Here is a 21,682-nt window from a genome sequence, read left to right as displayed (position 1 = left end):
CAACAAGAACATAATCTGGACAATTTGGACAAATCAACGGCGTCTCAATCAGGACTAATACAATGCTCATCTCCTTTTCAGCAAATGTGTGATTTAAGCTATTAAGACAGATGTTATCTTACACAAAATGTTGTCAAATGAAGATTTGAAATAAATGGCACAAACTTAACAATGCCGAATGAGTTCCATCTATTAAAACCTACTTTCACAAAGAGAAAACAAATACATCAGACTGACAATCTCATTAGAGATTGCTCTGGATCTGGAAACAGTTTCACCGTTTTTTCTTTCCTTGTCAGTAAAAAAGAAAAAAAAAAAACACATTTGCCCTAAATCTGTAAATATCAGTAAAATAAGCAGCTGCTGCAGATTTGAGCACACATGGTCTTATTTGTGTTTTGGAAACCAGGAACTGAGAGGTTTTATAATACTTGCACATCTCCAGTAGTGCTGAATCTCCACTCAAGAGTTCAGTATTTATTGTACCACATAGCAGTGCAATGCTGTGTTAGCTTCAGGGTATGCTACACACAAGCTTGCATCATCTGAAAGGCACCGTAGCACACAAATTATTAAAGTAGATCAAAGAGCTTTTATGTCAAATGTTGTAGCTTGGATCCAGCCTCATGCTGTATAGCAGATATTTTGCCTTTGAATGATATTAACTATTTAACGGCAAAATAAACCCACAAGGGTGAAGCATCAAAGGCATCACAAAGTTCAGATTGGTGTAACCCTAACAAGTGAATGCAAGTGAAAGCAAAATGTGCTACAAGGAACAGCAGATCTAACAGCACATGTTCCTCTAAAATTTATTCTCAGTGGTAAGGCATTCATTTTTGTCCTGTTTTACTCCCTCTCCTCTGTCCCAGTCCTCCTGGCACACATTCCTGAATCTCCCTCCATGATTATCCTGAGGGTTTCAGTTTTAATAGCTGAGTGGACAAACAGCCAGAGGAGGGAAAAGAAGACAAACACAAAATATTAAATGTATTTATAGTTTATATCATTTAGACTGTATAAAACTAGATTTGTACTATCAGGAGATAAAATGTCTAGACTATGACAAACATCTGTTTTTTAGTCAGGTATTGTATTTGAAATAGGAGGAGGAAGAGGAGTATTAAGGCCAGGCATAAGGGGGAAGAAATGCATTCTGAGAATAAAGTCAAAATGTGGAGAAAAAGATCAAGAATAAAAGAAAAAAATCTTTTGTCCATCAAATCAAATTAGGAGAGTGACTGGCAGTTGCCAAACTGTATCATATCAATAACATATTCCTTTGACTTTATTCTCAACATTTCACCTTCATTCAGACATTTCTTAAGTTTTATTAGCGTAACCCAATTTAGTAAGGAACTAGTTTGATTCTACAAAGTAGTTACTAAAGACTTACTAAAGACACAAACCTTTTTCATGAATATTCATGGTTTCATGAATAGCTGCTGCAGCCCCGTCCCAGCAGTTAATGGGTGTAAATACTCAATATCGCTAATCTTTACATGAGAAGTTTTTTGTGCAGTGCAGCGAGTTTTAATTTAGTGATGCATAAAACTCCACTGAGTGAACACTATTAAGTATTATAAACCAAATTCCACAGAAAGGATTATGTTTGGAAACAGACAGCAAAAAAAAATCAAAGCTTAATTGTGTTTTTGGGTGACCTGCTCCTTTATGGTTTATCCTAACCTTACATTTTTGATATTTCAATGTAACACTAAGATCTAAATCTCAAATGTTACCAAACTGCTACCAATTCTTACATTTTTGTGTTTGTTATGCAACAGAAATAAATCACTTTACTTCTGTGAATCCATAAAAGCGAAACCATCTCGCCGAGGGTATCATGATATAAAAATGAGCCCGTGACTTCGACCTAGAAAGAAGTAGGTCAAAAACCAGTTGGGGCCTTTAACAAGAACTGGTTTGATCCAGAAGATCTCATCTCCAAATGCTAGCCGAGCGTTAAGCGATGTCTACTGGCTCCCCCCTGCAACAGAGAACAGCTCTCAGCTCTCAGCTCCGTTTGAGACACGAGCTCTGTGCACAGCTGCATATGTGATGTAACGATACTGCATGAAACTCCTGTTGGCTGAAGTCTCCCTGACCCTCATTAACACTTGTTGTAAGCTTGACCCAGCTGGAATTGACCAAATAAGTAAAAAAAAATAAAAAGATATTCGAGCCCAGACGCAGATAAACACACATACACACAAAGCTTGGGCAGTAGCCTTAGTGTATTGATAATGAATGCTCTATGAATCATTGCATGGGTAAAAAAATACAAATGGAGAGGATGCTTACATCACGGACATGTACACTCAGCGGCGTCTTCAGATTAACACAAAAAATACATACAGTACTGCAGGAGGGTTGTTATTTATGCCTTTCTAAAAATATTCAATTGGGCAACATTCCTCTATTTCAGGTTGGTTTTCAGCCACTTACAAATATAATCACAGTCATTCGAAGGCCCACTTTTATAGATCAGAACCTTTGCCAAGTTTTAACCTATTAAACCATCTATTTAATTAGTCACAGCAGGAATAATATTAGTTAAGTAAAAAATAACACGCCCTGACAGTCCACCAAAACTGCATCGTCTGGAAAACACAGGTTAGTGTTTGAAATAATGAACTCCAACCATCTGTTTTTGTATACATTCAATCAAAATCAAGGCATTTCACTTGTTCATTTACACGTCTAGAATTACACTCGCCTTCATAATGAGCTGCTGCTGCTGGAGTCTTAATGCGCACATCATGTACAGGTTTTACTGTATGTCACACACAGTGATACAAACATAACATAGAAATCTCAGTCTTGGATAGTCAAAGAGTTAATCAGGTGGTTATTAAAGGAAAACCAAACCAAGACGCTGCGCAGGAAATCTCTGAACAGCTATGAGTAACCCTTTTGAGTTTTATACACAGAACCAACTGTACAAATCATACAATAACAATCTCGAAAGTGAAGCACTTTTAAAGTTTTAGAATTATAATATTTTATCAATGCATTTCTATACAGTTATTTTGATTATCTTTAAAACTGCCTCTCCTTTTCAGTCACTGTAAAGGCTTCTTTCTTTTTTTTTTTTTAAATCTTCAGCTTACACAACATTATTTATGCACTGGACAGTCGGCTGTGTTGAGCGTAACACAGTATATGCACTCTGAATTTAAAACATTCGGTCAACAAAGTGTAAATAAAGTGTGGACGTGTTTAAGGTTGGAATTTCAAGCAGATAGAGACAGACTTGAAAATACAGACGTCCATCAGTGAAGTAGTAAACTTATTGCAGTTCTTTACTTCTGGTCTCTAGATGCTCAGATAAGCTGTTTGAGGCTGAAGGCAAATTTCCATTCTGGATCAAGTGAGGAATAAAGTTGAATATTGACTGCATGATGAAATATGAATCATACCAGCTGGTATAGAGTGCAATACATTCCTGTTAATCCGTAATGTCATGTTTCTTTATCTTACAGTCTGCGCAGAAAGTGTAGTCTGGAAAATTTCTCTTTTTGTTTTGGTTTAATCATCCTCGCAGACCGAATGTGCCTGTGTGATTACCAGTGAGTGTTTTCATCACTCACAAACACACACACACACGTGCACGCACGCACACACACACACCCACACACACACACACACACCCACCCTTTAAAAGATCAGGGAGTGCAACATCAGGCAACATGTGCATCAGTCCTGCTGACCTGTGTGAGTGTACAGGACATTATGAGGGCAAAGCGACAAGCTCTCTCTCTCTCTCTCTCTCTCTCTCTCTCTCTCTCTCTCTCTCACACACACACACACACACACACACACACACTTTACCACACCACATTTCAATTATGACACTGCTCTCCTGGAGGTGCTGTAACTCAAGCTGGTGCCTCCGCTCTTGTGCGAGATCTTGAGCGTCGTGGCAACTGTCAGGCTTGGCGCCATGGCAACAGGGAAGCCGGGCGCCGCCGCTGCTGCTGCGAACCCGACTGTCGTGGCGACGGAGGAGGCCGGCTCGTTTGGGCATCCGTACTGGAGCAAGATGTCGACACACTCCTGGCTGCCAGCACTGCGAGCCAGAGCCAGCGCTGTCTGCCCCTGAACGTCCCGGTACCGGACGTCACAGCCATACTGAAGTCAATAAAAAAAGGAAGATTAAATACCTGGATCGTGTAATTATCCCACAATCTATATTTAAGGATGTTTTATCATAGGTGGAATGATTTGCATGTCGGATTTTACAGGACTGTCTTAAATTATCCTAACAAGGTGTGACTCAGAGAGCTTTAGTGCCTTTCACACATAGATCACCTTGAGCGGTCTGCTGAGTCATCTGTTTTAAGGCCTTTTTTTGTGCTGAGGGAATCACTTAGAGGTTCTTGAAGGGTAACATTTATTATTTTCCCAGTTTAGCATAACTCAACATGATGGTTTTCTGTGATGCAATATTTTACACTAAGAAGAAATTTGAAGCCATTTCACACCTTGTCAATACTGCACCTTCACTGTACCTCTGTTCCTGTGCATTGCACTTCTTTGGTGGCATGAATCAGACCAGCCATGCAGATATTTTATTGATTGCTACATCAGAGAGGTTGGAAAACACACCCAAACAAGAAGCTGCGTCATCACCACATCAGCCTGCTGACAGGCAGCGTGCAGGGCAGAGCCGGGCAGCCGCAACGCCAAGAGCGACCTGGAGGAGAGCGCCAGGCTGAGGGGGGCATTAATGTCCTCCTTAGAGCAGTGGGCCAACAGGAGCAGCAGCTTGGGGAGGTTGTGCTCCATCACTGCCAAGAGGAGACGGCCAGATAGCGTGATGTCTGGGCCCTCGCCAGGAGTGGGAGGAGGTAACGGCGCCACAAACAGTTTCTGCTCATACTTGGCCCTGATCCAGGACTCCCGTTCCTCACTGAACAAGCAAAGACGAAGTAGAAGAAGAGAAATGATGAGAGGATGATGAATATTCAGTGACACACATTTCTCGTCTTTCTCCTGCTCAAGAATGACAGTTTCTTTCTACTGAAACCTGTAAAATCAGACATAATTTCTAAGCAGGGTTGTCCTATGTCAAATCAGTAATGGCACACCTCATAGCATTATTGTCTCTTTTGAGCTGTGTGATTGTACCGTGTAGCATCAGGTGCTGGTTTACGGCCCAGTGTGCGCGCCTCCCATATACTGTTGACCATGTGGTTGCCGATGGCACTGAGAACCAACGTGAGCTCTCTTGGCAGATCATCAAGGTCCAGCGAGCGAACACGTGACAGGTGGGTCCCCAAATTCCTGTGGATCCCTGAACACTCGATGCATATGAGCGCGCCCAGGTTCAGACTGGCCCAGGTTGGATCTTAGAGAAGGAGGTTACACACACAGCAAATTATTGAAAGATTTCTGCCATTTTAATTTGTTATGTGCCATTTAATTATTAAAGTTAGGTCAAGTGCTGCCTCGAAAGTGTCTGAAGGTGTGTGAGGTGTGTGAAATCCCATTTGGACAAGTTTTAAAGCAGGTCTGTTGAATCTGCGGCCAGTATGCCACACAATGTCTTCCTCTGAAACTCTGGCCCTTTAAACTATTCCAACACTTTGAGAATATTCAGCATTTGATCCATTTTCTTTGGTCTAGCAATATCTGAAGGACTGATTTCAATATCAGGACATATTAATGACAATTTTCTAACTATATCTAAGAATTAATGTTCATCATTAATGTGCTTTGCAGCCAATTGTGTTGGACTGAAATCAAACACGGTAAAATTCTGGTACGTCCCTTCCTACTCTGTCCATTTACATTGCAGTAAGTATTATAGCTTTTTTTTAGCTGATATTTTTCCTTATGGAAATGAAGTCATGTCAAGGCCTGGAAAGTGACACACTTCAGATTCACTAAAGCATTCAGGTTCATCTTTGTTCTAAATCAACATGTCAGTAAGTTTCTTCAACTTGCCTTCAAACGTTCAAGAACAACAGAATATACGGAGTATAAATACTGAAAACTACCTCTAATTTTCCCCTGCATATAAGAAATGTGCTCAAATTTCACAAATCACACACAAAAGACTGATGGGACATGAATGGTCACTCACTTTTTTCACAGTTGCAGTGTTTACAGCTTGTAAACTAGAAAGTAGCTCCATCATCCGTCATTTGTCATGATCATTTTGTGATTTTACAACATCTGAATTAATAACAAGCTACTGTGTTTAAATTCAGTATGCTAAATGCCAATATATAGTCCAAAGGCAGGTTTCTTTGGACAGTCTAAGATGTAAAAAGCTCCTTTTAGATGCTAAGATAGGTGAGGTTCTGAATAACCAGATTTTTGTAACTTTCCAAACAACAATTCATTGGTTGGCCTTTTTTTTCAACTAGTGTGAGAATGTGCAGAGCTTCAAGAGCTCCACAAATGATTTTCTTCACATTCTTCCCTCACCCACTAAAGACGGATGGATGCACAAAACCTGTGTGATGTTTTATGTCAGCATTACAGACTTTGAAATGGAAAAAAAAAAGAGAGCAAAAATGCAGATAATTGCACAGACAAACGAGGGTTCTGGGGAACGACGATGCATGGACAGGGCTGACATGAGACGAGATGGATTAATGAACCAAAACCAGACACAGATTTGAACATGCACAAACAGGATGAAGCTGTTAATAATGTGTCACTAACTTGGAGCATCACAGTCGACACAGAAGTTGTTTCCCTTCGCGTTTCGAATTGCCTGCAGAGCCACTGCTTCACTCTGGCTGTTCTTGCGAGCCTGTGGAAAACACACACACACAGTGCATGGTTAAAATGGGAGAGACACCAGCTAACAAACCCTCTGTGATATTAGCTATTGCTACTTACGATGATTATAATTGTGAAAAGGTGAAAATGCTGTGGAAGATGGCTACATTCATTATTATCACCATGTAAAGCTGAAAAATTGTTGGATTTGGCCTCATGGGACATGCATTTCTCACAACACTAATAAATTGATGTATCACGGGATTAAAGTAATCATTCACAATCATTATATTACTGGCAGTTATCAGTTTTGGTGACGATTGAACTAAGCCCACACCAGGATGCGCTCTCCACTCAACAAACAGAAACCAGAACAGCTCATTAGTGGACAGACTCACATACAGTTCTGGAGATGGAGTGAATTCTGGTAACGACCAATCAAATTCGCTGCCGTCATGCTTTTAAAAGCAGCAGCAGTAACAGTTTCCTATTGAGAAGAGAGTCCAGGCCAGCTCCTCCTCAGAGAAAACTGTTCTTATCCAGGAGTCCCAAGGTGCAAATACACAGCACATAAATATGATTACACGGCCCTCCAAATGTACCTCCAAGGGCAGATAATGTCGCTTTTAGATTTGAAAGAACATTTCATGCAGTGTCATAAAAGTACTTTCCATGATTGCTATCTAATGCCGAAAATAAGTATGGTTGTCTTCCAGTAGTCATATTTGGATACAGTTATCTGTGCACAGTACAATGACGCCTCTGCTACAAAATACTAAGTAAAGAAATAATCAGTTTAAGGAGTTTACAAGACAGCAACATAAACTTTTCCTGATTGGAACAGCTGAGCAGCTACATTTGGTGCATCTGCCACCAAAAAAGAATGAATTGAATTGTTCTGTATGCTCGCAGTGAGAGGTGGTCTGAGCGGACGGAAACACAGACACACTTTCATGCCAATTTGCATACCAGTGTTGCTCTACAGCACCTGATCTGCATTAACACAACCTCAGGTGTGTGTGTGACTCTGCCCTCCTGGATGGAGGCAGGTAAACGTGGGGCCACACGATACTACAAATGCACAAAAATGGCATTGCAGCTGCATTTTATGCCTGTAATGTTCTTCAGGTGTAACTGAGAGAACACAGAGTTAAAATATTCATAACGTTTTGTCGTTTGTCGGTTACATTGTCACTGCAAAAGCGCACATAACACAATTGCTTCACACGTGGGGAGAATATGCTCGGAAACGCAGTATTTTATTAGCCCAAACAAATATGCTAAGTATGACCCATCAGCATCCTGTTGGAGGGAATGTGGAGGGAACTTATAAAGACTTCACACGCATATTTTGAAATGTAAAATCGGATTGGATTATAGATCAATGGATTTTTTTTTTTAATCTCATTGTGTGTAATAATAATGGATAATGGATAATGAATATGATTAGTGACACAAATTAAAACCATGGAAAAAAAATCTTGTAAAATCTGAGGCAATATTGGCTGTTTCGAGAAAAGATTGGCTAAATGTAAGTGGATTCATGGAGATAATGGATGAATTTAATGTGAACAGGTTATTTAAGCACACATTTATCTCTTCTGTCTTTTCTGATGCATCAGTTTAAATGCTTAGAGGGCTTTTCTTATTGTACTTTTTTATAATTAGCGTTCTTGTACAGTTAAAACATGATGAATTGGGGGTTGTGAACTCAGCATGGGCATAATTAATGTAGTTAATTAATGACAGTAGAGTATAAAAAGGGAACTATCATTATAAAAACAGTGTATGCATTCTCTATAGAAAACGCTCTGAATGCCTTTTGTTCATTCTTGCCTTGTTTTTGCTGCTCTCACACAGCTGCAGGCTGGCCAGGATCTGGCTCTCAATGACTTGGACCCAGGAGTCCCGCTCCTCCACACTCTGGGCTTCAAAGTGCCACGTCTGGCCAGTGCTCGATACGATGAGGAAGTCAAAGTTCTCCTCATCTGACAGCGGAAAACATAAACATTCAATTCAATCTTTTTATTGTCGTATGTACAGATAAAAAACAAGCTTCGTCGCACAATGAAATTCTTGTCCTTTCACCTTCAATACTGCTTCGGGACTAGAAAAAAAATACATAAATAGAAAAATAGAAATAAACAGTAGCTATACAGAAAAACTATACACAGAGCATACAACACACCAGGCATTTTTCAGCAGATATCACTCAGAAAGTTAAAGCACATGTGCAAATGTAGAAATTTTAGCAACAGTTTGTTAGAGTTAAAAATAAGGATAGTAGGGATACACAAGTCTTCTTATGTGAACAAACTGCTGAATTATAACCAAAATTCTGACCTACGTGCTAAGATCTAAGGTAAAATCATTTCTACAAGAAATTATATAACGTCCCTCAGGAAAGCACAAGAACAGGAACACAAGCAGACAGAGTGACATGAGCAGAAGGTCAGTCAGAGTGTGAAAGTTGCGACATGACAGATCAACATTACCTGTCTTGCTTACGTTTCTTAAGCTACCAAAGCTTTTGAGCTTCCACATTTTGCGTTTGGCTGCATGTGAAGACAGAAAATGTCACAGAAACGACAATGAGGGAAAGAGAGGAAATAATAAACGTGATATGTTGAGACTATTTATCAAAATTAATGTTAAGTTATCAATTATTAATGTTTAGATAAAACTATTTTGATCGTTGCTATTATTGTTGGGGAGTTAAATGCTGAATATAAAAACACATATGGCGTTTACCATCTGCTTGGCCGATGGTTGCATCTCCTTTCTGGTTCATGCTCTTCTTTCTGCGATGCTTCTTCCTGTCTGTCAGCGGGGAGGAGGAGCCTACGTCTTTGGTGGAGGAGGAGCTGGACACGCCCTCAACTGCAGAGTCTGGCAACAGGATCAACAGGACAAAAAGCCCCAAATTTAATGTATCTCATTCAAAAACATATATGTTTTTATGCTAGATATATGTACAAATGAGGGTCCTTTACTCACCAACACTTTGAGCGTGGTTAGATAATGTAGAGGGACATCGCTGCACGCCTCTGTTGCTCCTCAGGAAGAGCGCTCCACCCAGCCCTTCCATTTCCTCCACTTGCAGGAGGCTGCTGGCGCTCACCGGGACTAAAGAGATGACAGCAAGCGTGCATTTAAATAATAGGGAATTTTAAACAAACATGACATGTAAAACGGAGCCACTGAAATGTAAAAAATACATTACTGATTTTGTATGAACACCAGAGAAAACAAAAGAAACAGAGTATGACTGAGAGTATGACACTCTTCTGTAGCTTGTAAAATCCCTTGTGATGCTCTTTTGTTCTTTTGCAGAGATTTTGCATTCCCTTGCAATTTTTCTACATTCTAGTACAGAGGCTTGACCCCTCTTCACAAAAAGAAATCTTCAAATCCAATGAACAGTACATTTATTGTAAGTCTGGCTCCTGCATTCCTCTCCAACTCAGTCTTTTTTTTTCATCATTCTTGCTCATTGAGGCTCAAAAGATATTGCTATAATTCCTCTGGTAATTAAAAAGTAGTAATTAGATTGAATTTTTTGTTACTGTTTTATACTTTTCAGAATCAGAATCAGCTTTAATTGGCTAAGTATGTGAACACATACAAGAAATCTGACTTTGGTTTTTCCACTGCTCTCGTGTACTCACACATAATCAGACAAAAAGGGTGACAAAAACAGCAAAGCTGAACAAAGACACATTTAACTTAAGCAAAAAAATAAACATAAGAGGTCTATGTACAATGTGAATATATTTTTAAAAAACGGACAAAGACAGTAGTGCAAAGATGCTAGAATGGATATGGAAATACTATGTAATTCCATAAGGAGAGTGTTTTTTTGAGGCGTCTTAACATATATCATTATTCTTTGACCTGGGCTGACACCCTCGGGTCCCGGCACATCTTTGACCCGCCCGTTGAGCCCGACCGGGAGGCCACAGGTCGGTACAGCACGAGGCGGTCGCTTTCCTGGCACCTTCACTGTCACTCGCAGAAGGTCCATCTCTTTCCCGGGGGCATTCAGCATGTAGTCCTGCCAAGCCAAACATCAGCCATTACCATCAAGCACGGGCCATCAGTGGTGCTTTCAGCAGCATAACGCTTCAGGGCGCTCTGTCAACACGCTGACTCACATTGACACTGGAGTGATAGGACAGTATGCCATCGTTGGACAGCGTGACATACTTCTTCTTCCACTCTTTGTTGAGCGAGTTCCCACTGCGCTTCAGCAAGATGCCCTGATGGAGGTGACAAGACTGAAGAGTGAGAATTTATTGCAAATTTCTTGTGTGTTCGTCGCACACGTTGCAGCACCATGACGACTGCTGGCAGCCAAAAACACCCACCATCCTATTCATCGGGCCAATATGGGAGATCACAGCACTTCATCGCTCCGCATGATGAAACTGCCTTCACACATTTGATTTCTAGTGACTGCCGGTGTGTTGTCCTCTGTAGAGGGTCATCAAATGCATCATATTTGTTTCTGCATTAAGTGCAAATCTGTGTCCTACCTGTTTGATGGGAATGGAGCGACCGCTGCCCAGATCGCCCTTACAGTCTGCGCTCCTTCTGTTTGAGTCACTGCCTCGCCGACCCTAAACAAGGGACAAGAGCAGTGACTGCATCAGAGGCATTAATGGGGTTATTGGCTAAAAGATTTAAGGTAGAACTCATAAAATAATGACATTCTCTTAATGAACTGCTGTGCATTTCATTACAAAGTCATAAAAAGTATTTGGAAACAGGAATAGAGTTTCTGCTGACTGCAGAAGATGGATTATAGATGTGACCGCTATCACTGGAAGTTCAGTGTGAGTGCCATGTAGCCTTACATTAAAGCTGCACTAATCAATGTTTCTATATTAAACAATGGATCAAATGATGACGAGTAATGTGAAAGGGATCGCTTATAATGATGAACCCAAGATTATCACCCAACTCTGCAACTGTATGGAGTGTTTTAGCTTGTTTTGGCTCATTGCTTTGGTTTTATGGCCTGCAACTTTTTTGTTCTGGTTGAGTCTCATCAACCTCAGCAGCAGACACAGCTCGCCCACTGTACTGTACAAGCCTGCAGACAAACAAAGTTAGCAACTAGCTGGTGAACACAGCGGAGCATTAAGAAACTAAAGAGCCTGAAGCAGTTGGAGTGAAGACAAACCAGAGCTTATTTTGCACTCATCAAGTGGACAAAAATACAACTCAAAATGAATACTTAAGTTGCTCAGTGTCTGTTGAGTAAGAAAATAAGCATTTATCTACCAACATGTTCGCCAGATCAACTATATTGCAATTAATACAGGTTTAATTCTAAACAAAAAAAACATCAGCAATCTTCTAAATACAATGTCAGATAATCCCAGCAGGTTTTATAGCAGTAGACTGTAGACAGCAACAGACTTTACATTAAACATTCACCATTCAGCTCCATATTAATCAGAAGTTAGTGTTTCATAGCTTCACAGTCAAATTCCAAACCAAGTTATGGTGATTAATGACTTTTCTCATACATTATTTATATGTCCATTATTTGATTATTTTGTTTGGAAGAAGGCTTTCATGGTTTGGTTTTGAAACATCAAACATCGAAAAGAATGCATTTATCTAGAGACTACGCGGGGCGAAAAGTAGCCTCTTTTATTATTTTCAAAGCAAAACATGAAAACTGTTTGAGAGGGCAGTCTGAAATAACTTCTGTCAGACTTTTAAGACTTGGGCCCCTAAAAAACCAATCACATGACCAGCACGTACCGCAAACCGGGAGGTGCGTCTCCGGGTGGCACTGCGGACTGTCCCAGGCGTGGCGCTGTCCTGTTTTTCCCCTTTCGCTGTCCTGCCGATCTCTTTATGACTGATCACAGGAGTGGAGGGAAGTGATGAGGAGTAATCGCTGCTCTGACCACCGTTACTGGCCTAAAGAGAGGAAAGAGCGAGAGCCCCAGGGGACGGGGGCGGGAGCGACGGATAATTGAGCAAAAAAGGAAGATAATTGAGTTTGTTACAACAGCCTAAAATATACAATCCACTCAGAAAGACAAGGTACATGTAATTGGTACAACGCTGTATCATTTCTTCAGACAGCATGGAACAGATGGTCCAATAACAGTTTTACCTGTCCTGGAAAGACACCCGACACTGGGGTGGATCCCCCAGAGTGACTGGGAGAGTTAGGAAGAGATTTACAGGAAGCCAGCAGAGCAGCTTGCTTTTTGGCTGCCATGATCTTCTGAGCAGCTGCGGAATACGAAATCAAACATTAGCCCGAAAGAAAACCAAATAATATTCATATTCCTGCATCTTCTGCAGCAGAATTCTCAACGCTCGGCTACTGGCTTCACAAGGGACTCATACCATCTGTGAAGACTCTGTTCACATTGAGGCCGTACGTCGCACAGGTTTCGTAGTAAGTGCAGCGCCGCACATCTGAGCAGAGCTGTCTGGCTCTGGCATCATCTATTACTCTGGGGTTGGTGCTGCTGATCTTGTCTAGAAAAGAGCACAAAAGACAAATGGAACAGAAGCTCTGCAAACATTTGTATCAGAGCACATGTTGTGTGTGAGTGTCTCACCCTGAGTGCCGACTACTATGAAAGGTATCTCGGAAACAGGCCGGTGGATAGCAAGCTGGTGGTAGATTTTGTAAACTTCCTGGAAGCTGGCCTCATTTTCCAAACTGAAGACCAAGATAACTGCATCCACCCAGCATGCAAACTGAGGAGAGGGGAAGAGGAGAAGGTCGGCACTCAAAATACACAGGGGCAGAGCTTACAGTAAGGACTAAATTACATCAAGTTTAATCAGTCGTCCAACTCACCTGAGCTCCTGGGAGTTCTGTCTCCTCTCTGATTATCAACAGGTGGCTCTGTCCGTCAACCAGGACGTCCTTAATGTACTGACGCCCTGTAAGTAAGCAGAAAAAATACACAAGAGATGATTTTTACTGCAGATATCTTATCTTATCTTATCATAGCAGGAAAAACCCATGTACTATATCTAATAGCATCGGCAGCACACTTGAATCATCCAAAAAGAATGCAGCCAGTATCAATACTATTAATTCCGCCTGTGTATGAGAGGTAGAAATGTCTATTCTCAGTTATGTACTGACAACATCATAGAAAAACACACAACAGTTGTAGACGAGGACATGTGAAACTGACCCTCAGCGTTCTCCAGCTGCAGGTAACTTCCTGTCAAGTGTCTGTGGACCAGAGCAGACTTCCCACTGCACAGACCTCCCAAAACACCCTGCAGAGCACAAACACACACACACACATGGCGAGAGAGGAGATTAATTTAGTATCAAATCCCCCTCACCGCTTTGTGAAAGCTACGTCCTCATGCTCACCAGGTGAAGCTCTTGTACAGTTTGGCTCATGGTCCATTCCTGACTGCTGGTGCATGCAGCTGAAGGAAAGAAATTGACAGGAAAAAGTGGGAGAGGTGATTCAATAATACAAAGATTGTTTTTTATAATGATATGATGTGTTGGTAACTTGCTATATAACAAGATACAGGATACAAACATAGAGAAGATCCATTTGGAGCTGTTGGAAGCTTTGCTTTCACCTTTAACAGAGCTAACATTTAGGTTTTTGCATTCCTCCCATCTTTCTGTTAGTCTAGGCTGGAAAACTCCCCACATCCATTTCTGAACTGGAAACACATGGATGAAATTATCATCGACCTTCTGATCTGACTGTGAACAAGATAGCTAACCATTTTCAGACATACCGATCTGCTTTAAGAAGTATTTCATACAGGGGATCTGTGATGATACAAATGGGACACAAATGTGGTGAGCATCGATTAAAAGCAAGAAATACACCTTTTAACAACACCAAAGCTGTTTACACATTATATGTTGTTAGCATCCAAACTAGCCACAAACACATCCATGAGTCACCAGGGTTTGTGTAGAGTGAGGAAAATATGTAAAGTAGGTAACTTCACAATGAGGAGCAAAGCTTGTCTGCCTGTCTTTGTGCTAAGTGAAGCTAAACAAGACCAAGACCTATTTCTCTACATGCACTGTCCAACTGAGAAAAAGCATATTTCTACAAAATGTTCCTTTAAAATAGTCAGTGCTGACCATTGAGCGGGTTTGGTCTGATTCCTGAGGATGCAGTGAGGAGGGTCAGGCTGAAGAGAGGCTGCAGCTCCCAGACAGCGAGCACCCAGAAAATTCAATCAAGTGTACAAATGAGCACGTCTATGTGAGTTACTGAGCATGGCAGATGTCTTTAGTTTACCCTGACATTGTTAGACATACCACTTTTTTGCCTTTTATTATGGTCACCCAGAAAAAAAACCCTCCAAATAAGTCACTAATTCATTCATATTGATCTAAAAAAAGATGTTAACTAGCTGTGGTGGGATAATTCGTCTTGTTCCCAGAGCGGTTTCTCTCATTTCATGAATTTTGCAGAAGTCTGTTTCAACTGAAACAAGGCAGAATATGCCACATGGTGCTCTGTGGTATCAAGAAGGTGAAACCCAATTCAAAAAGACTTTTAAAGAAGCAGATTTGGGTCAAAAACATGTCAGATAATCTAAAATAAGAAATGATGTGCTACTACAGAATGTTTTGCGTGCATGTTTGATGTGCTGTTTCATCAAAAAGCTTCGAGTTCTTGATGTCTATTAATGAGCCAAGAGCAAGAGCCTTGTGTAGATACTTGTGCAGTGATCCAGTGTTGTTTTATTGACCATAATTTCTGAAATATTTCATAAAAAGAAGAAAGTGCACCAGGAAATGTGAAATTATTTCACTAGTTGTGATTTTCTCTTAATAAAAATAAGTCTTGAGGGCTGAATCTGGGACCAATTTAATTCAAATGGATGGCTTTTAACGGGAAGCAGGAATTTTGGTTTCTTAAATTTGCAACTTCATTTTGCATCAGATAAAAAGGAAACATCTCTTTTAGAAATGATAGAAAATAACTGCTATCAAGTGACTCATGTGTTTGCAGAGCACGGTTTTAATTCTCAAGCAGACAGCAGCATCTCCGGAGAAACTTGCTCCTCCGTCAGGTCTTTATAGGCTTTGCATTGCATCAGGATTTACTAAACCACTTACTAACTAGGATATAAAACAACCCCATCAAGACAGAAGCTGTCATGCACCTCATTTCATTGTATTTTGACATTTACTTTACTGAGATGATCCGTTATTTATTGAACTTAAATAGAGCTGTGTTTGAGTTGGTTTTCTGGCTTTGGTGTTGCTGATAAGGACATCCACTTGGCAGTGACAATATGATGACTGAGTGTTAATATTAAAAACCTACATTATATTCCAAGCGTCACGATGACACATAGTTGTGAGATTATGGCCAAATATATATTTCAATGCTTTACTCTGATCATAATGATCCAACAGCTGTGCGGGATTGTCGTGTGGGAGTCGGTTTAGTAAATCAAGCTAAGATTTGGCGCCAATATACTAAAATAAGACTTTGTAAAAAAAGCCAAATTATATTTAAAAACTTCATTAAAACAAACTAGACAGCAAGGTTAGTTACATTTGTTCAGTTATTGCTGGAGTCACAGTGTGAGAGTTACAGCCCCAAACCAACTGTTAAAATGTATTCTTACTCGATTGCTCACTCTCTAATTTCATTATGAGGTCATGGATGTATTTCAGTGCAACACTCTGTAGGAAATATTGATCACACATCACTTAATATCTCATATTCAGCCATAAAGTTTTTTTTCCTTCAAAGACTATTACATTATGATGGAATATATCCACTACTTTCAGGGTTTTGGAAACTTCTAGAAAAAAGGTGGGATAAAAATTAAACTGCGTCAAAGCATTAACTAATTATTTAATTAATTATCAAAACGATTCTTAAAACATGCCGATTTCTTTCATGAAATAATTTATTCATATTTTAAAGATTTAAATTCTACATTAAATGATTTGCTGAGCATATCTTTGTAGTGAGGTGGCGCTTAACATTCAGGTTTGAGTAGGTTGGCTTTAACCTCAATAGAATTACAGCAAAGGTGTCTCTGCCAATGGACATTTAATAAAACACACACATACACACACACACACACACACAGAGCCATGAAGGACACCATACATATTAGCAGAAAAGAGGCTGACCAGAGAAAGACAAATGAAAGTGTGGACCCAAACCCACCCACACACACACACACACACACACACACACACACACACACACACACACAGAGCCATGAAGGACACCATACACATTAGCAGAAAAGAGGCTGACCAGAGAAAGACAAATGAAAGTGTGAACCCAAACCCACACACACACACACACACACACACACAAACACACACACACTCTGGATAACACTGTGAAAGCGACTACCCTCAATGCAGAACAACAACAGCACCGATACTGTTTGCACACACACTCTGAAGTGGTCGGGTCACGTTGGGTTCGGGCGGAGCCACGCTGTCATCCGCCTCTCTGGGTACACAGATTCTAACTTTAAACCCCCTCATCCCCATCTTTGGGCAATCCCCACGCCCACACTCTCCTCCATCAACGGCGTCACACCACAGACCAAATAGCATCTCTCACGGCTTGCTGTTGCCATGGCAACTCCATTTTCCAGAAGCCTCCAGCCCGGGTCTCTATACAATAAATGGTCTCTCATGGATACAGCGACGTGCGTGAGAGGCATAGAGACACGATGTCCACCTGTGCACATATGATGCTGAAAATATACCAGTGAGGGTGTCTGACATGCTGACAAATATTTTTCTAAATTACATTTGATGAATAATCTCCATTTATCTTCAGAATACTGACACAATGTGCTGAAACTGCAGGTTCAACATGACACAATGTTGACTATGCTGCTCAGAAACACTTAGACAGAATATAGCATCGACGAATGAATAGGCTCCATTTGAAGGCTGATTAACTCTATGCACAGAGCAGGAAGTAGCTAGGTCCCGCTCTCCTCGCTCCTCCGATGAACACAGCTCTGTGTATCCCCAACCTTAATTATTCATGTCCCACTTACTACTGACAAATTATTCAGAGCTTACTCCAATACCACACTCTCTGTCATAGATGATTTTCTTTAGTATGTATCAATAAAGATTAAAGATTGATAAAGTTGCATAATTTCCTTTATTTCACATAGAGAGGTCTGAATATTTCATGTGATTTCATAGTTTCTGACAAGACGGGACTAATTTCCATTTGTCTGAGTGTCAGGGTTTGCATAATCCCTCATAACAGAGATCCAAAACATTTCACGTCACATATCCGGCACATTGGTAAAAGTAGAGAGACACAAAACAGCATTTCAACGCTCTCCACTATTAAAACGCAGGGCGAAGCTGAAATAGAACAATTTGTACTAAACTTTAAAATCTTTGTCTGCAACATTAAAGTTAGCAAGTTAGAATCATATTTGTAGCTAGTTTTTAGTTGAGTTGTATGTTTGACAGACTCATTCACAGACCTCCTGGAGGGCTATATATTCTATATCCTTAGAAATAGATCCAGCTTCTGTCAAGGAAGATGATTAACTTGACGTTTAGATTATAAAGCTGCAACGATTATTTTCATTAAAAGTTCATCTGACTATTAGACTAATTGGTTTGTGGTCTGTGAAATGGCAGAAAACAGCAAAAAATGCCCATAAAAATGTCCTAAAATCCAATGCACTGTCTTCAAATAGCTTATTTTGCCTGAACACCACTTCAAAACCCCTAAATACTGAGAACTATCACCAAAGACAAAGAAAAGCAGAAAATCCTCACATTTGAGAAGCCAGAAACAAAGAATGTTCAGTATTTTGCCACAAAAAAATGACACGAACGAGTGAAATCTGACTATCAATAGGATCAGTGTCCCATAACTGCTGCAAACATGCTGCTCTTTTCACAACTTAACTTCAGTACTCACTACTTGCCATACAAATATATCCATTTGATTTTGAAACTTTGCTCAATTGTTCCCTCTTACAGCTCCCAAGTAAGATCTTCATATTTCTTTTTCTATAGTCCTGTGTTACATTTACAAAGGAACACATCACTGTTTGTTATGAAAGTCAATATTTTTTCACTGAATGACATTTTTGCAACTTATTTTGTGGCTCTAAGAATCCGTTTTAGATTCTCTGAGAGCTCAGGGTAGCAATAAAACAGCAGAAAAATTCCTCAAAGCCATAAAAGATTGCTCAGACCTGACTGATCTCAGGTGGTTTTTCAGCTGGTTGGTCTTCAGCTGGAGTTTAAACTTGCCTTATATAACTCATTGATGCTGTTCATCAGTAAAGCTTTTAATTCATTTGTGTCCATGTTTAGACATGAATTTCTCTTGCAAGTGCATACACGAAGTGTAAGACACATCTCATTTATTTAATCTAAGGAAACAACAGCTTGTTCTACCAGGAAATAACCACACACTTTATTTTGGTGATATAGTCAAACTCAACTCCACTTTGCATGAAAATATGCATAATATATTCATGCTGAATTAAATATCACACATTTTACAGCACTAATGCCCAAAATAAATGAAATGTTTAAGTAAATTAATGAATTAGATGAGCATTTGAGCATAAACTTTTTGGTTTAGGTCCACATAGCTCCAGAGAACAATGTAAGTGACAATAAATATGTGATCCTGTGTAATCACATTAAACAAAATGGTCTTCTTAATCTCTTAATTTCAGCCCAAGTGAGCACTGATGGGTGAACTAAAACCGAACCAACAGATGTGTTTTTTTCCACCGCATTCTCACAGAAGAACTGTTTTCCATTTGTTTTACAGATAAATGTGTGTGTGTGTGTGTGAATGTGGCTCTGTTGGTTCACGTGACCAACTCTCCTCTTAATGATTGTTTTCCTCTTTATATTGTTTGGTGTGTGCAGCCCTATGGGGCTCAAAAACAACAATGATGAAGTTATATGAATACAAATATTGGTATAAACTATTAAGCCGATTATCGCTGTAAACATCAAAAGTCGGGTACAGTGGAAGCATGGTGGAGGTGGCCTTACCTTCCTCCTCACTCGAGCCCCTTTCCACAGGCGGGTAGAGGGGAGGTGCAGTGTTGACAGTGGGTGGTGCAGCTGTACTTTTGGTGAAAATGCCGCTAATGAACTTGAGCATCTTTCGGTCACGAGGAGGAGCTCGCTGGATTGTTCCTCCCTGGCCCTCCTTCCCCTTCTTCAGGTCCTCAGAGAGGGAATGTAGGTCGCTGTTATCCAGGGTACGACTTGTACCTTTTCTTTGAGGCCTGGACACATCTGTGGCAGGAGGTGCAGGGAAGGAAATAGAAACCGTCTTAAATCTCTCCCCCTGAGGGCTGTCCCTGGTCATCACGCCTGAAAATCCTCCGCTGGCGGGAGCTCCAGGGCGAATGAGCATGCCTCTGCCATCGCTGTCGGCCCAGGACGCCCTGTAAGGCCCCAGAGTTGTAGCTGCCATTAAGGGGGACTGGTCCCCAAAACGGTTATCCCTTCGATCCAAAGTCTTAGCAGAGTGATACAGGCCTGTGTTGGCCTCTCTGGCTTCCCTCCAGCATGCGGAGTTACCTCCCGCATGTGACCTCATCAGGACTTCAGGACGCTGGCTGACCTGTGGCGGGATGGAAAAAGGGAGGCTGCAACGTGAGCGACTGTTGAGGTCCGCTCCATTTTCACCCTTTAGGAACAGCATTGGGGGCTCCCTGTAGAGCTCCGTCTTTGGGCGCAAGGCATCTGAGCGAGGCCCCTCTCTGCGCACCGTTCCCTCGGAGGTAGTTCCTCCATACACTTTGACCATTTGCCGAACAGGTGGATGTACAAAAGAAGTATCTTTGCTTTTACCAAAAGATACAATGTCTTTTTGGTATCCATGGGTTTCCCTCCTCTCAGGCTTTCCCCAGTACTCAATGGGGCTGCCATATTTGACCTGCACCTGCTCCTCTTCTTTTTCCACCTGTGTGTTGTCTTCCGCCACCACTTGAGTGCATTCAGGTCCTTCCTCCCTTTCAGGGGCACGGCCCACCTCCCTCTCTTCCTCCTCCTTCTTAGGGCTCCCTTCCCCCTCTGGAAGAGCCTCCTTCTGGTTCTCCGCTACATCCTCTGGCACAGCCTCAACCTTCACCAGAGTGAGGGAAATGAGGTAGGTGGTGCGTCTCTGTGGGTTGCCCGCCTTGCTCATTGGGACAGCAGACTTCAGCACAGTGGCACCTGCTCTCTCACCTAGCCAGAACTGCACACCTCAGTCATGGCAACCAGGACGAGACTGGAGCGGAGGAGAAAGAAAATGTAAGATCAAGATCAAACACAGGCGCCTCATCAAACCCTGTGTAGCTGTTCGTGTCTGTTATCAGGCCTGTGCACTTGACAGGAATCCCTGTTTCCTTTTAAAATAGAGAAATGAAGAGTCATTGGGAAAAGAAAAAAAAAGAGGAATACTTCAAATTGCAAATTTCCAGAATATATTCAAAAGGCTGACCCAGTGGTGAAACAAGTCTAGACTGTTTTTTTAATGCCTCCATTAATCCTCCTCAATGCACACCGCTACTACTGGTCTCTACCACTGATTCATTCATAATCCTTCCCTCTCTTTGCTTTGCTTCCCTTTTTCCAACTCATTTATTCTGTACAAATCTGACATGGAGACACACAGGTCGATACAAGAAAACATTTCTTCTTACTGTGTTGATGCCTCAGCCTCAGATTACAGCCTGGAATTATGCAACAGTCAATACATTCGCTTGATCCATTTCTTGACTAGGGCTAAAATGAATTCTGGCTGAATTATGCCACCTTACTACAGTATGTGTCTTGGCTTTTGCTCATATCATACCTTCATTTCTCCTGAAGAATACCCATTACACAGTTCCTTGTACATTTGATTTGATGAAGAATTTATCTCGCCATCAGATTACCATTCATATCAAATGGCACATCAAACAAGGCTGACAA

The 21,682-nt window shown here is 41.0% G+C and overlaps 1 protein-coding gene across 1 annotated transcript; it reads right to left on the bottom strand.

Annotated features, from left to right (window-relative positions):
- Nucleotides 1–3,849: 3,849 nt before the first annotated feature.
- LOC139213061 (arf-GAP with GTPase, ANK repeat and PH domain-containing protein 1-like) lies at nucleotides 3,850–20,912 on the bottom strand. The gene is made up of 19 exons (XM_070843677.1): nucleotides 19,766–20,912; nucleotides 14,111–14,169; nucleotides 13,923–14,010; nucleotides 13,577–13,662; nucleotides 13,332–13,473; nucleotides 13,114–13,248; nucleotides 12,875–12,996; nucleotides 12,514–12,675; nucleotides 11,274–11,357; nucleotides 10,893–10,997; nucleotides 10,633–10,792; nucleotides 9,736–9,864; nucleotides 9,490–9,627; nucleotides 9,234–9,293; nucleotides 8,575–8,726; nucleotides 6,679–6,769; nucleotides 5,134–5,353; nucleotides 4,612–4,915; nucleotides 3,850–4,134 (listed from the first exon to the last, which is right to left on the bottom strand). The coding sequence occupies exons 1-19, from the start codon at nucleotides 20,910–20,912 to the stop codon at nucleotides 3,850–3,852; spliced, it is 3,669 nt and encodes a 1,222-aa protein (XP_070699778.1).
- Nucleotides 20,913–21,682: the final 770 nt, after the last annotated feature.

The sequence above is a fragment of the Pempheris klunzingeri genome, chromosome 2 (genome assembly GCF_042242105.1).
Source record: "Pempheris klunzingeri isolate RE-2024b chromosome 2, fPemKlu1.hap1, whole genome shotgun sequence".
Classification (NCBI taxonomy): Eukaryota; Metazoa; Chordata; class Actinopteri; order Acropomatiformes; family Pempheridae; genus Pempheris; species Pempheris klunzingeri.
This window is presented reverse-complemented; position numbering and strand designations above follow the sequence as displayed.